The following is a 14,556-nucleotide window of genomic DNA, read 5'->3' on the forward strand; positions in this document are numbered from 1 at the left end:
TTTTCTCATGTGGCAAACATTGCCGCCAAGTGGTAGAATGACAAAGTGCTTGATTTGACTTGTAATCAAAAACGTGCTTGACTTAATGTTGCCGAGGATCAGTTTATTTAATCGGGGCAGCCAATATCGTCATCACGAGTAAAATTGATCATATATATATATATATATATATATATATATATATCATCACCCCACAAGGAAACTATGAAGAAATTAGCAAGAACATTCCCGCAAGATTATTCGTAAAAATCCGTTCCCATTTTTGCTCTTTGTTATGATCGGATGTGTGTGTCTGTGTGGAATGACAAAGAACAATCACCCCAAAAATCCTTCACCTAGACTCCCTGTGACTCTTGTAATAACCGCATCAGAGCCTGAGGCTGATTTGAAGAATGTGTGTGTGTGTGTGTGTGTGTATTTACGCGTGCATGTACATAGGAGTGTGTGCGTGAGCGAGAGAGCGAGAGGCGCTCACGTCATGAGACGCACTTGGACTCGATCTGATTACAGTGTCCTGATTCGGATGTGCCACATAGTGATTATTGAGTCCTGATGCCTCTCGGGGGAAATCATCACCTGTTGGCCACTAGAGGCAGCGCTCACACACATACACACATACACACACGCAAGCACGCATGCACACCTGAACACTTTGAAATCAGCGTTGGGAGAAGCCTTCACTAATCTCTATTCTCCCTCTCACACATTCAAGCACACCGGCGTGAGCTTTAATCAACTATTCTCTTTCAACTGTGTCCTGACGAAAGCACTTTGCGGAATATTAAGAAGCCCTGCCTGTGAGTGTGTGTGTGTGGGGGTGTGAGTGTGTGTCAATGTGGATATTGTCATGAATGAAAGTGAGCGAGCGATACAGAAAGTGTGACCAAAGCGATGGAAAATGAAAGAAGTGGGACACGTCGCTGACGTTAGCTTCCCGCTGAGTTTGTCGCTGACGCGTTTAAGTTCTGTCGGGCATTGTGACGTTTGAAGGAGGGGGGGGGGGGGGGGGGGGGGGGGTTACCATCGCAAACCTTACCTAAAGACAGTTTGACAGTTTGTCACCGCATGGCATTTTGGCAGATTTTTTTTTCTTTGCTTTGAGAGCACTAACTTGAAATGATTCCACTTATTTCAGAAAAAGCTGATTTTTTCCAGTAATAAGACATTTTAAAAAAAAATCAAATTTAATGTCAAATTAAATGTTAAACAAAGACAATTTCAACTTTTGTATGAAATCACAACTTAGCCTCCAAGTCTACCAGTTTAATGCTAGCACTTAAAGTGAAATGCCATAGACAGGCTAACAAACAACATGCATGCATATACACACACACATATATATACATATATATATATATATATATATATATATATATACATACATATATATACATATATATATATGTATATATATATATATATATATATATATATATATATATATATATATATATATATGTGTCATGCAAATAATTGAAAACATGTTCCATGGGAAATCAAAACGAAGCATCACTGTATCGGCGCGGGGTTCGTTTTGCACACAAGGCCACCGCGACTAAGCGTTTAAAGTCCTCTGCGTTGTTAACCTTTTATGAGTCAACAAGTTTGCGCCCGTTTGACGCATCTGCGTCGGGGACGACAGGCAGCTCGTCGGGACGGAACAGATGCTTTGCGACGCTCTGGATTGCCGCTAATTAAATCTGTGATCACTTAACTGCTGTCATCACGCCGCTCGTAAAAATACCCGCTTAATGCGGCGAGCCACATTTGGCCACAGGTGCTCGACTAGCCGTGACTGACGATCGGCTGAAAGGTGAGCCCATCTTTGTCGCTCTGCGGTTGCCGATTTTAAACATCATAGCTGTGTTGACAATCTTTCGACTTTCATGTTCTCGGTATGTCCCACGATGCATCTCAAAAAGTAAACAAATGATGAAAAAAATCGACTACAAAATTAAACGACGGGCATAAGGAAGTCGTATTAGAGGTGTGGTCTAACGAGGTCGTTTTCCTTTCAAATTAAGAGCAAATTAATTGAAATATGAAGTAACTTCTCAAATTGCAATACCGTCATGATGGTACGTGAAATGACACGAACCTGCCATTACTATTTTCAAATTGAGAGCAAATTATTTGAAACAAGCAACTTATATAGGGGTTCTCAAATTGGGGTATGTGTAACCTTGGAATAAGTGATGAAAGTTTAGGGTTACATAGGATTTAAACAAGGTTTCTGTAGCAAATCTCAAGATTTGTTTAATGCTGTGATAAGAACAGTACATTTTTCTTTTCAAATCAAGAGCAAATAAATTGGAGCATTGTAACTGCTTTGCAAAATGTGTGCCTACTGTATATTTTTTTTTAATGCACAGTCATGAGTGACAGTTCCCGACAAAAACACATTTAGAGATACCACTCCAAACGTAGTTCCAAAGTTTGACTCAATCACATCTAATGTCGACGACAACCAATTCGTTTTTACTGTGCTAGCAGTGAATAAGGGGAAGTCAACCCCAACATTTTTTTCACAATTCCATGCGCCTTCATTCGTCTAAATATGATACTCTTATTCATAGTGTTTGAGGAATATGAATCAAACACCTATTTTCATCCATCTCGGCGCAGCCATTTTGTCACTTTGTAAACGGAAAATGACATCATCGTTGCACACAGCTCACCTGTTTTCTGAGTTTGATCATGTGAGGACGTAAAATAGGAGGTTGACTTCCTCTTTAGATGAGAAGAAAAAAGACGAAGACTTATTTAGCCATTAACTTAAAAACGCTTCGCCATAGCTAGTGGGCTACTTGGCTAAAAAAAAAAAAAAAATTTCGTATAGGGTAAGCCATTTAATTCAATGCCGTTTAGACAAAGATAGGATGTTCAAATTGGAAGTAAGATGTTCACTCCTATTACTAGTACTTAGCTTAAATGATGACGGAATGAGAAAACGATTCTGAATATAGCCCGTGTGCCAAGCATTTTAATCCACGCTAACACCTGTTCAGTCGTCAATGTGTGTATGCGTGTGTGTAGCTCATACATGTAGTCATACTTATTGGTCTAACTCCTCCCGTCGGGATTCCATTAAGCGATGCAGCGGCCTGCCGATGAGGAGATCAAGCTCCCGCCCGGGACTCCCGCCACGTTAAAGCTCTCGCAGCTGCTGGAAAAACACTGTCGGGGGAGGAGAAAGCGTGTTATTATCCCGCTTTCTCAGGAGAAGAGTTGATGCGGCGAGGAGTGTGTTATTTACTGTCATTACGGAGACAACAGTGATGCGGATAAGCCCCCAACCGCTTCTCTTGGCGCCGCGCGAGAGCGTATTATGCTTTTCGGGCAACGGCTGACGACGCAGAAGTTGAAATTTGCCCTGGAGGAGGTTTCAAAGCAATGCTTCTCAAAATGAGGTTGGCGAGCCCTGTTTAGGTGCTACGCACAGTCATTTGTAGATTTCTATTTGTTTGTTTGTTTTTTGTAGCAGTTTCATGGCCAAATAATTAGTCCTTTCTTACCAAAGTTTTAGGACAAGTAAACATCTTGATTTGATAGCAATTCCATAAAACTGCAAAATATTAGATTTGCTTTAGAGCAAAACTAACACTATAATATACTAATTATATATATACATATATATATACATACATACATACATACATACATACACACACACACACAAATATATATATATAATTTATATATACACTAATATATATACTATTTTTCACTTATGTATACACACATATACACACACACATTTTTTTATAACTAATTGCAAACATTTCCTGTAATTGTCATTTTCCATCAATAAATCGAAGCTTATAACAGATTCAGTAAAGTTTGCATAAAATCGTCCAAAAAAATTGTTTATATAGACTGTTTAAGTATCTTTTGAAACTTTTCCTGCTAATTGTTGAATAAAACTTCCAATTCCACTGCAAAGTGTGCAGGGTTTTTCCATTTGTCCCAGTAAGCTACTTTCAGAAATAAAACACTATATATATATATATATATATATATATATATATATATATATATAGCATCCTCCACTGAGGATGTGTATATATATATATATATATATATATATATATATATATATATATATATAAAAATGTGTATGACAAAGGATATCAAGCCATCTCAAAACAAAACAGTTTCTCACTGTTTTAGAATGAAAACGCCTCCCATTTTTTTGGATCAAAAAAAAAAAAAACGGCCATTTTCAGCGTTCTTTAACTGCTGTTGAAATCACTTGCTTTTAGGGGCAGCCCATTTAATCCGCGACATGTCCCCTTGAAGACAATCCCCACTCTTCCCAAGCACAGTTCACTATCAGTAATATTGGCTATTGTGTGTCAGTGGTTTCCCACTAATATAAAGTAATTGAATCACCGCTCTATTCAATATAAGACAATTGAATCCGCGGCCGATGACAATAATTTTAACACTGGAGTAGAACACTGCTTTACTACCTAATCAACAGTCTTCTATAAATCATGGGGGGGTTGCTCTAGTACATGTCTTTCGGGGTCCCCCAGGTTTCCTTTTCGCTTACTGCGGGACTGTCAGCCGTATTGGTGTAGCAACAGCACCCCCTAGCAGCAGATGAGGACACCGCAGCAGGCTGTCCAATTTGTGATTGCTTCTCATGCGGAGTGATTGCAACACTGAGGGCTGATGAAGTCTATTCTGTGTGTGTCGTTCTCAGCGAGTGGATTTTGAGACCAAGAGGTCGTACACGCTGAAGGTGGAGGGCTACAACGTGCACGTGGACCCCCAGTACCTGGCCTGGGGGCCATACAAGGACGAGGCCACGATCAAGGTGAGAAATGTTGTATTTTTCTCATAGGTTTTGCGTGTTGTTTGTGCTGATGCTATGTACTGTAACCAAAAACCAATAATTATTTTGAGTGAACCGCACAAAACATTCCGACAAGCTCATAAATATTGGGACACCAACACATTTCTGATTTGGGGGGTCTCAGTGCTACCGCAATAGATTAGAAATAAAAATACATTCTCGTCTGATTTAGTGTTTTTAACAAGTTGTGCACCATTGACGTGATAGGACGTCTTTCGGAATCCAAACGAGGAGCGCCATTGATGGCAATTGACGTTTGTTTTTTGTTTTTTGTTTTTTTTTAACCTTTTGAAAAGGTTTGGGCAGCTCTGGTTTGATTAGGCTGAGAAATTAAGAAAATTCTATCTTTGTTCAGTCCTAACGTTTGAAATTCTTTAAAAGGGTTAACAGCCAAAAAAAACGACAGTGTCAGAATTACAACGGTTTTTACATATGCATATTTTACAGAACCCAACGTAAATTAACTATCATAAATCAACCTTTCACTTTTCAATCCTTGGTTGCAAATCCGTTATAGTCAATTACAGCCTGAGGTCTGGAAAATTAGCATCACTACACATTGGTTAGCTTCCCTGGTGAAGTCCTGCCAGACCTCTTCTTCCTACCTCTCATATATATAAATATATGAATACCCTCAAATTAAAACCACATGATATAAACAAGTTTAACATGCCTTTTAACTGTGGTTTTTTTCAGATTTCAGTGGAGGATGCTGATGAACCGCCCGTGTTTGTGGCACCCTCATACACCTTTGAGGTGGAGGAAAATGCCCCCGCTGGTACTCAGGTGGGACGCGTCCACGCCAAGGACACGGACATTGCCAACAACCCAGTCAGGTATGACAAAAGCGAGATCCTGTTTCAGATGAATTAGAGCCAGTTTTGCATAATAACTTGAACACCTGTGCACAGGTACATGATTCCACGTTACACAGACGTAGAGCAGTTTTTTAGCGTCAGCTCGGAGGATGGGATGATCACCACCACCAGACCACTTGATCGAGAGACCCAGGCTTGGCACAACATCTCCGTGTCTGCCACCGAAATAGGTGAGTCATACAATATAAACGTCAACTGGTTCGATGCCTTTTTTTTCTAGTCCATCTGAGCTGATATTGTGACTTTTTCAAACCTCCGATGGTCCAAAAGGCTCTCGGTTAATCAACTCCATGTACGGACTTAGAATAAAAACGACGGAGGCAGCAAGAAAAGCCTCAAAAAGAAACCCAAGATGACCCGTGGGCACTGTTGCGTTTCGGCCGTGCAACGCCCCCTCGCGCCAACCCCTCCACCGAAAGCCCAGCGAGCCACAAGGGGCCCCGCCCTGGCATTCTGCGGCCGGCAGCTCTGGCTCTCCAAGCTCCGTGCGGTTTCCCCACGGCGCTGTCGACGCCAGACGGCCAGATGGAAACGGGCTCGCGGCCCGCGTAGTCAGGCTACGCTAACCACTAACGGGGCCCCGGGAAGCTAAGTAGAAGCCTGCTAATGACGGGGTGCTGGAAAAATCAAATAAGAGGGTCCAGTTACAAGAGAAACTGAGCGGCAGTTTCCGTTCCTAAAAACAAAAAAAAACAAATGTGCTTCAAAACTGTCCATGGGAGACTTATTGGGAGCTGATTCGTTTTATGTCATGCGTCATACAAGAAGGCAAAAGGAAGTAACATTTTGTGAAAAGAACTTTTGGAGGAAGGGAAAAAGAAAGGGTGGTGAAAGGAAAGAAAAAATTAAAATGCGGTGGGAAGGGAGAATCAAGTCAAATTTTATTCATCTATATAGACTAAATTTGGTTTGTATTTCTCGATTTAGCCATGTTGTGTCACGTGAAACCTAAAGTTAGGATTTTAATAAGTTTTACTTCTTTCTCACTCCTTTTTGGACTAGAAGTTATGTTGTTTTGAACCTTTAAAATGATGCTGTTTCTGTTTTTGAAAAAAATAATAGTACCGTATTTTTCGGATGATAAGCCATGACTTTTTTCTCATGTTTTGAGCCCTGCGGCTTATAGTCCAGTGCAGCTTATCTGCACGTTGTTGTTTTCTAACAGATATCCATCCATCCATCCATCCATTTTCTATAAATATGTTGGGACTAAACATGCATGTTCAGTCTGTTAAAGAGAGGATGTCGCTGTTGGCAGACAATAACAAAAACAACTAAAAAAAAAAAATCATAAACTTCATATACCATCTTTTTACATAAAGATCTGATGTTATTACCAGCGGCTTTTAGTCCAGTGCGACTTATCCGTGACAAAAATCAACGTTTTGCTCATATTTTGCTGCTGCGGCTTATATACCAGTGCGTCTTATAGTCAGGAAAATACGGTAAATGTATTAGTATTGTGCTGTACATAGATTGGAGGGAAGGGAGCAAGGAAGGAAGCAAGAAAACAAGATGGAAGGAAGGAAGCAAGGAAGCTCATAAGTGAGAAAAGAAATGAAGTAAGAATGTAAGGGAAAAAAATGCAAGAAAACAATGAAGAGGAAAGGAAGGATGAGAGGAAGTAACAAACGAAACATGGAAGGAAGAAGAGGGAGAAAAAGGCAAACAAGCTAGTAAATGAGAAAAGGGATGAAGGGAAGAAGTAAGGAAAGAAGGAAGCGCGAAAACAGATGGAAGGAAGCAAGCAAAGCGTAAACGAGGAGAAATAACTGAAGAATAAACCCAGAGGAAGGAAAAGGAAAGAAATGTTAGAAAAGAAGCAAGGATGTTTAAAAGGGAGGAGCAACAGAAACACGGATATGAGGAAGGAATGGTTCAGGATCAATGTGGAAAAAAATGGAAGGCCGACAGGAATGGATGAAGGTAGGAAGAGTGTGTACCTATCACCTTTTTTTGTGGTTGTCATGAAGCATGAGGCAAGGTCTGATCAGGTTTGTGTGAGACGCGTGGGAAGCGCCAAGCACGATGGTGGCACACTTGGACGCCTCGCAGATGCGTTCCGCCGGAAATAAACCCTCGGGGCTTGATTGACAGGCACCGGCGCCGGACGGAATATCTTCTTGTGTTAGCTGGCCACCTGACATCGCATGTATGTTTGTGCGTAGGAGGCCACCACCAAGACACCAAAGTGCGCGTAAACATCAAAGTGAAAGACAGAAACGACAACGCTCCCGAGTTCGCCACCAACAACGAAGTTCTCATGTGCGAAAGTGTTGCGCCGGGAAAGGTACGGATGAAGATCCGCGTGAAAAAGACTTTGAATTTCAGGCTCCGTACCATCATTTTGAAACCATTTTTTGGCTGTCTCCCCAGGTCATCGAAACGGTCAGCGCAGTGGACAAAGACGAGATGGCCCACCGTCAACACTTCACCTTCAGCTTGGCGCCGGAGGTGGCCCACAACCACAACTTCTCCCTTAAAGACAACAGAGGTGCGCTAATGTTAGCATCAGTGCTAATATAGCAATCATTTCCACCATACACACTCACGAACACGGCGACATGTCCTGAGGACCGCATTAATTGCATCGGGGTCTCCATCCATCTGTCCGTACATCTCCGGGGGGAGCGTGATTCAATTAAGCTACGGTAGAAGCTTCAAGTCGCAGCCCGAGCATAGAAGTGGACAGAGATGGAATCTAGAGTGTGGATAATGAAATGGAAGCCAAGGCGCAAGATGCAAGACAGACGTGTTGGCAGTGCGCGAGCATCTTAGCAACAGATGACGCTCACATCTGAGCAAATGACTCTTTGCTCTTTTGGATTCAAGATGCTCATCTGGTGGCATTTCAAGTATCTGTTCCAATTTGTTTCCCAAGAAAAAGGATTGTGTAAAAACCCTTTGGCTCTGAAAGCTGATTCCAAATCTTTTCAATTCAATTTTTTTTCAAGCTTTGGTGTAAAAAGAAGGTCTGAACATTTGTTTTCCCACTTAAGTCTCAAGGTGGCCAGAAAGTGGTCTTGACAACCCCTGGCCACCATTTAGCTCTGCCCAAGTTAGCCCTGGCTACTTGCCACCCTAATCTTGGTTTAAAACTGAACCCAGGCTGACCTAAAACCTTTTGAGTTATAACCTGTCCTGAAGCACAAATTCGAAACCCTCATTTGACATCTTAAGTTACTCAAGACTCTTATTTTGAAACCCTGTCTCGACTCCCTAAATCAGACTTGAAATCAGTGACTGCCAAACGAAGCCTCGTGAAGCACTTGATATTTTTTGACTCCTTAGATGTTACTTCTTGGTTACCAAAGGCAGGGGGAATTTAATACATTTCCTCTGCACTTGTGTTCATTTTTAAAATAAGGCCGCCATCTAGGGGAGTAAAAATACATGACAGGTGCTTCATGAAGCTCCATTTACCCATCACTACTTGAAAACCTAGTTTTGCCTACATTACTTTAACCCTTGTGCGCTATTTTGTCCAATCTGTTGATCTTTACATAAAAAAAATTACAAAGCGAAAGCGTTGACAAAAGACACTAAGGAGCTGAAATTCCACCCAGATGGTGACATGTCGAATTTAAACATGGCATGATCACTTAGTTGTCAAACTACCAGGAGTGTGCCAAAATACTGTGGAAATGACGTAAAAGAAAATGACCAAAATATGATCAAAATACTACGGTTTAAACCCAAACTCAAATCTCAATCAAATATTTGCATCAATTCTCCAGCTGATCTCAAGGATATCTATTGACCGCCAGAATTTGTCTTGCGTCCACACAGATAGTACGGCTAGCATCTACGTGCTGCGTAAGGGTTTCAGCCGCCTGACGCAGGACGTCTACTTCCTGCCGGTGGAGATCAACGATAACGGCGTTCCGGCCATGAGCAGCACCAGCACGCTGACGGTGCGCGTGTGCTCCTGCGACAGCAAGGACACCATCTTGTCCTGCAACGTGGAGCCCTACGTGCTGCCAGCCGGACTCAGCACAGGCGCGCTCATCGCCATCCTCGCCTGTATCGTCATCCTGCTGGGTAAGCCGGGAAACACTCTGTGGCGTTCGGACATTTTGTTTGTTTGGATTTGAGAGATGCTAATCAAGACTTAATTCATGCCTTATTAATTTGCTCAGAATTTAAAAAGAAAGATGTCCTGTTTGTGTCACAGTACTAAATTAGATGTGGTGATACTTGCAGAAACAGTGTTAAAATTTCTCGCACTCCATTTAAGAACCTCTGGGTTTGGGTTGAACATCGAAAAAAAAACGCTAAATGGAAATTCATACAGTTTTAGTTTAGTTTTTTAGCTTTGGTTTAGGTCAGTCGTTCTGAAATGAGGGTACAAGTACTCATGGGAGAATGTAAAGGAACTTCAGGGGGTATGTGTTTTTTTTAAAGGGTTTTTGCGAGTACCAACAAATCTAATTTATTCCATTTAAATGCCATAGTGAGAACTTTAACAAGTAAGAGCAAATTCATTAGAACATGAAGTTATGTCTTGCTAAATGGTGTTGTAATAATTCCGAAGTTGCTGATTAAAATATACCAGGAGATATGACTGCAATTTTTAATAAACCTGACACAGATGGCACAACACTTTTTAAGGCCTTCTTTAAATCCAAAACTAATTTGTGTAGCTGGCACTTGGCTGAGAAAAATAGCACAACATTAAGTTTAAAGATGAAGGACATGCATACAGGTATATGCATACTCTGTTCAAATGTAAATTGTGACATGGCAAGCCAAGATTTAATTCCTTATTGTTTCCTCTATCCTAGAGTCCGAGGCTGTTCATTTGTGTCCACTGTTGTGGACATTTGTTATTGGTCTATATCTTTTGACTCATTGGAGCTACCCCACTAAGTTCTAGTGAGTTCAGTGGAGGACATTCCATTCTGACCAATGATGTCTCATGTGTTTGGGTGGAATTCAATGTTGGCGTCTTGCCGAAACGAAACGGACAAACCAGCAGACGCAAATGAATTGGCCGTGTCTCAGCTGGCTATATCCGTACAATTAAAATGGATCTTCGACGTCTATCGTCGTCAATGGCAGGGAATGAGTTAAACTGTCGAATCATTAGTTAGAATTTATTGGACTAACGGTTTGATTGTGTGCCCCGCAGTTATCGTGGTTTTGTTTGTGGCGCTGCGGCGTCAGAAGAAAGAGCCTCTGATCGTCTTTGAGGAGGAGGACATCCGTGAGAACATCATCACCTACGACGACGAGGGCGGCGGAGAAGAGGACACGGAGGCCTTCGACATAGCTACGCTGCAGGTAACCCAATCTTCGAACTAATTTGACTCCGCCCTATCCTCACACTGAAACGCCAACATCGCAACCCGTTTCAGAACCCCGACGGCGCAAACGGCTTCCACCCGAGGAAGGACATGAAACCGGAGCTCCAGTTTCCCCTGCGTCCCGGCGGCCACCCCGCGGCCAACAGCGTGGACGTGGACGACTTCATCAAGACGCGCGTGGCCGAGGCCGACAGCGACCCCACGGCGCCGCCCTACGACTCCATCCAGATCTACGGCTACGAAGGCCGCGGCTCCCTGGCCGGCTCGCTCAGCTCTCTGGAATCGGTGACCACCGAGTCCGACCTGGATTATGACTATCTGCACAGCTGGGGTCCGCGCTTTAAGAAGCTGGCCGATTTGTACGGCGCCAAAGACTGCTCCCTTCACGACGGTGACGACGACGACGACTGTTAACGGCGGACCCCTCCCCGAAAATAAAAACAAATTCCGATGATTCCGTGAGGATTTTCGCTCCGACGCCTTCCCAACTTCCTCCCATTTCCTCCCGATTAACGAATGCCGAGAGCTCCCCGCTTAACGTCTTACGGACCGGAGCGGAATCGGGCGGGAAAAATGTATCACGTCACCCGTGTGTGTTTGGAATTTACTTAGTGCAAAGAAACTCTTTAGCTGAAATTAGAGGTTGTGTACACTTTTGTGGACCGGATTCACAAACATCCTCGAGGATTTACTCCCTTTGACCGGGTCCTTCAAGCCGGACGGGTGGTACCGCTGTTTGTTGTTGCTGTGCGATACCGCTAAGGACTCTGGGTTGTTGATACTGTCTTGGCAGTACGGTGGCCTTAAAATAAATCAACAACAACTCCGGAGGCCAACACACACGATACGAGACCAACGACGCTTCAGTAGCTACCAAAACCAGGACTGAGGCTCTTTGTTGACAAAAAGAAAATCAAGACCGGATTGGACTTATAAAACTGTGGATGATTTGTTTTGATCCCTCGATCCTGTGTCCATTCAATCACTTCCGCTTAGGGTTGCAAGGAGGGGAAATATTTCCCGAGAATTTTGGGGTGAATTTAAACTGGGGACTTTTGAAAAATATTCCAAACTGGAAAGTTTCCAAAGGGATTCACTTGAAATCAAGGGTAATCCGATTGAAAGGGTAAACATTTAGGCAGGACTATAAACATGTGTTTTGTCATTAGCAGACATCCATGCGAAATATGTAGCTCTCCTTGCCCACACGCAAGGGCATGACAGCACCTTCTTAACTCATTCACTGCCAGCCATTTTCAAAACTATTTCAAACCCGCATTATATTGATGTTCTGTGACAATATCTGGACAGAGCATACCAATAGGAACAGTAGACTCTTTTCTCTAACCAGATAAAAATGATAACGTTTGTTCACCTTTTACACACTTTAGTAATCAGAAATGTACGGAAGATGGTGAGGGCCAATGAAGAAACAAAATGTTGGTAGGATTCTCACATTTATATCAGAATTCAGCCAAAGACATCAGCCAGGAGACTAAACTCAGAATTCTAATTGTAAAGCAAGAATTCTGCCTCAAATGTGAAAGTTCTCATAATAAAGTCATATTTCTCAGAATAGTGTTTTTTGTTAGACTTCTCTCTTCCCAGAATTCTATTTCCAGTTTTTATTGAAATGCTAATCAAAGTGATCATTTTAATCAATAAAAAGAATTCTAAGACTCATCAGGAAATTGAGGAAAAAAGCATTCTAATTGTCAGGATTCTAATTATAAAGTGAGATGTCTGCCTTTAAATATAAAAATAGTCAGAATTCAGACTTTGAAGTTTGACTTCTCAGAAGTGACTTTTACACAACTTTCTCACTTAATTTTCAATGTGTTCACACCTATCAAACTGAAAATGAGAGTAAAGTCAAAATTCTGACTCAAGCCTCAATTCTCAGAATTCTGCATTTACTTAAAGTGACCATTATAAGGAAAAAAAGTCTTCAAAGTCCTAATCTTTATTTACAGTTTTGAAAAAACAATTACACCAAAGTTCTATGTTTTGTTTACACACTTATCAAAGCGAGAATTCTCTGAATAAGGTCAAAATTCTGACTTTCGGGTGTAATCCTGAAACCCTCTATTTCTCTACTGAACCTCATCGTCTTCCGTAGAATTCAGATTTTTGTGAAAACAACCAAAAAACGAATAGAAACAAACAATGACTTTGGCGCAAACACACATTTCATAAATATTTTAAAACTATTCTCTTCTAGTCTATTTGACGAATTTAAACATTCATGGCAGTGGACGAGTTACCCCCATGGAAAGTTTCCAACTTGGAAAATTCCCACAAATTTTCCAACCCTGCTAATAACGATGATCAATCATAAATGAGTAAAAACCTGTGAGATCTTAAATATCGCCTTAACGGACACTCGCAGTGCATTCTATCCATCCATTGTTGTGTTCGGTTGTTTTTATGATTTTTCCTGTCAAAAAAACGCAAGGTAGCTAGCTAGCTAGCTAGCTAGACTCCATATTTGCTGAGAATGTGCAAAACGAGCGGCGCGTTACGCTCGTTCAAAACAAACAGGATGTGACGTGTTTTCGGGAAATCCGGGCGACATCTGTTGCATCAACATGTGTTGCAATCATTTCCGAAAAACATTTGCCCACCCCCGAGAATCCAGGATGTCTTTTTTTTTTTTTTTTTTAAGTGGTTAAACCTCATTTTTTCTTAATTATTATATTATTATAATTATTATCGGTTCCTTTTTTATCAGTATTATCATTATTATTTGAAATGTTGGCGTTTGTTTTGGCGACTCGCGTTTAGCTTTTTCGCTGGTTTACCGCCAAAAAGTTAAGCGTTGGTTCGTTGTGCTTCGTTTGCTTTTTTTTTTTTCTTGTTTTCCGTCATTATTTGGCGTTTCATCGTGGTTCCTCCCCACTCGAGAGGAAAACGGCGAGCGACCTGCATGTCGCTCGGGAGAAAAACGCCTGGTTTTTATTCTTGTGTCAAGTTTTATGGTACCGATTTGTACAATTTTAAAAGTTCTTATTTTTTAGTATACATGCAGAGTATTCCAGTATTACGACGAAAAAAAACATGTAAAGATAAAAAAAAAACAAATAAAATGATTCAGCATCACACTTATATTTTCTGAACATTGTACTGTTGCTTTACTATGTGCTTCAATCTACGAAGCGAAAAAAAAAACTTTGAAATAAATGCTTTTTATAAAATAAGAGTTTTCGCTTTTTAAATATAACTTTGCACAAGGATGTTGAGGTTATAAATGAAGAAATTATTCAACTACAGGACAATTGTGGGATAAAATGGCCTGTACTGTTAAATTTATTTATATGATACATCCATCTTTCATACAACCATTCTTCATACATCCGTCATTCATCCACTCGTCCAAACATCTAGTCTTCATTCAATATCCATTCATCCATCCATCTCACATCCTTTCATACAATCATTCTACATCCATCCAACAGTCTTCAACCGACCACTCATCCATCCATCCTTCCAGTCTTCATCCATCCATCCATCC

At 41.3% G+C, this 14,556-nt stretch overlaps 1 protein-coding gene across 2 annotated transcripts in view; it reads left to right on the forward strand.

Moving 5' to 3' along the window:
• Positions 1–14,236, forward strand: part of cdh11 (cadherin 11, type 2, OB-cadherin (osteoblast)) — an 86,935-nt gene extending 72,699 nt beyond the window's left edge. For both annotated transcript variants that reach the window (XM_088421487.1, XM_088421488.1), the window contains 8 exons: positions 4,709–4,822; positions 5,558–5,697; positions 5,773–5,909; positions 7,908–8,029; positions 8,116–8,233; positions 9,529–9,780; positions 10,871–11,022; positions 11,097–14,236. In XM_088421487.1, the coding sequence (XP_088277613.1) occupies positions 4,709–4,822; positions 5,558–5,697; positions 5,773–5,909; positions 7,908–8,029; positions 8,116–8,233; positions 9,529–9,780; positions 10,871–11,022; positions 11,097–11,459 (1,398 nt within the window). In that variant the 3' untranslated portion in view covers positions 11,460–14,236. The remainder of the gene's footprint in view (positions 1–4,708; positions 4,823–5,557; positions 5,698–5,772; positions 5,910–7,907; positions 8,030–8,115; positions 8,234–9,528; positions 9,781–10,870; positions 11,023–11,096) is intronic.
• Positions 14,237–14,556: the final 320 nt, after the last annotated feature.

This window comes from Hippichthys cyanospilos, chromosome 8 (assembly GCF_059441005.1).
Source record: "Hippichthys cyanospilos isolate Australia breed blue-spotted pipefish chromosome 8, RoL_Hcya_1.0, whole genome shotgun sequence".
NCBI lineage: Eukaryota > Metazoa > Chordata > Actinopteri > Syngnathiformes > Syngnathidae > Hippichthys > Hippichthys cyanospilos.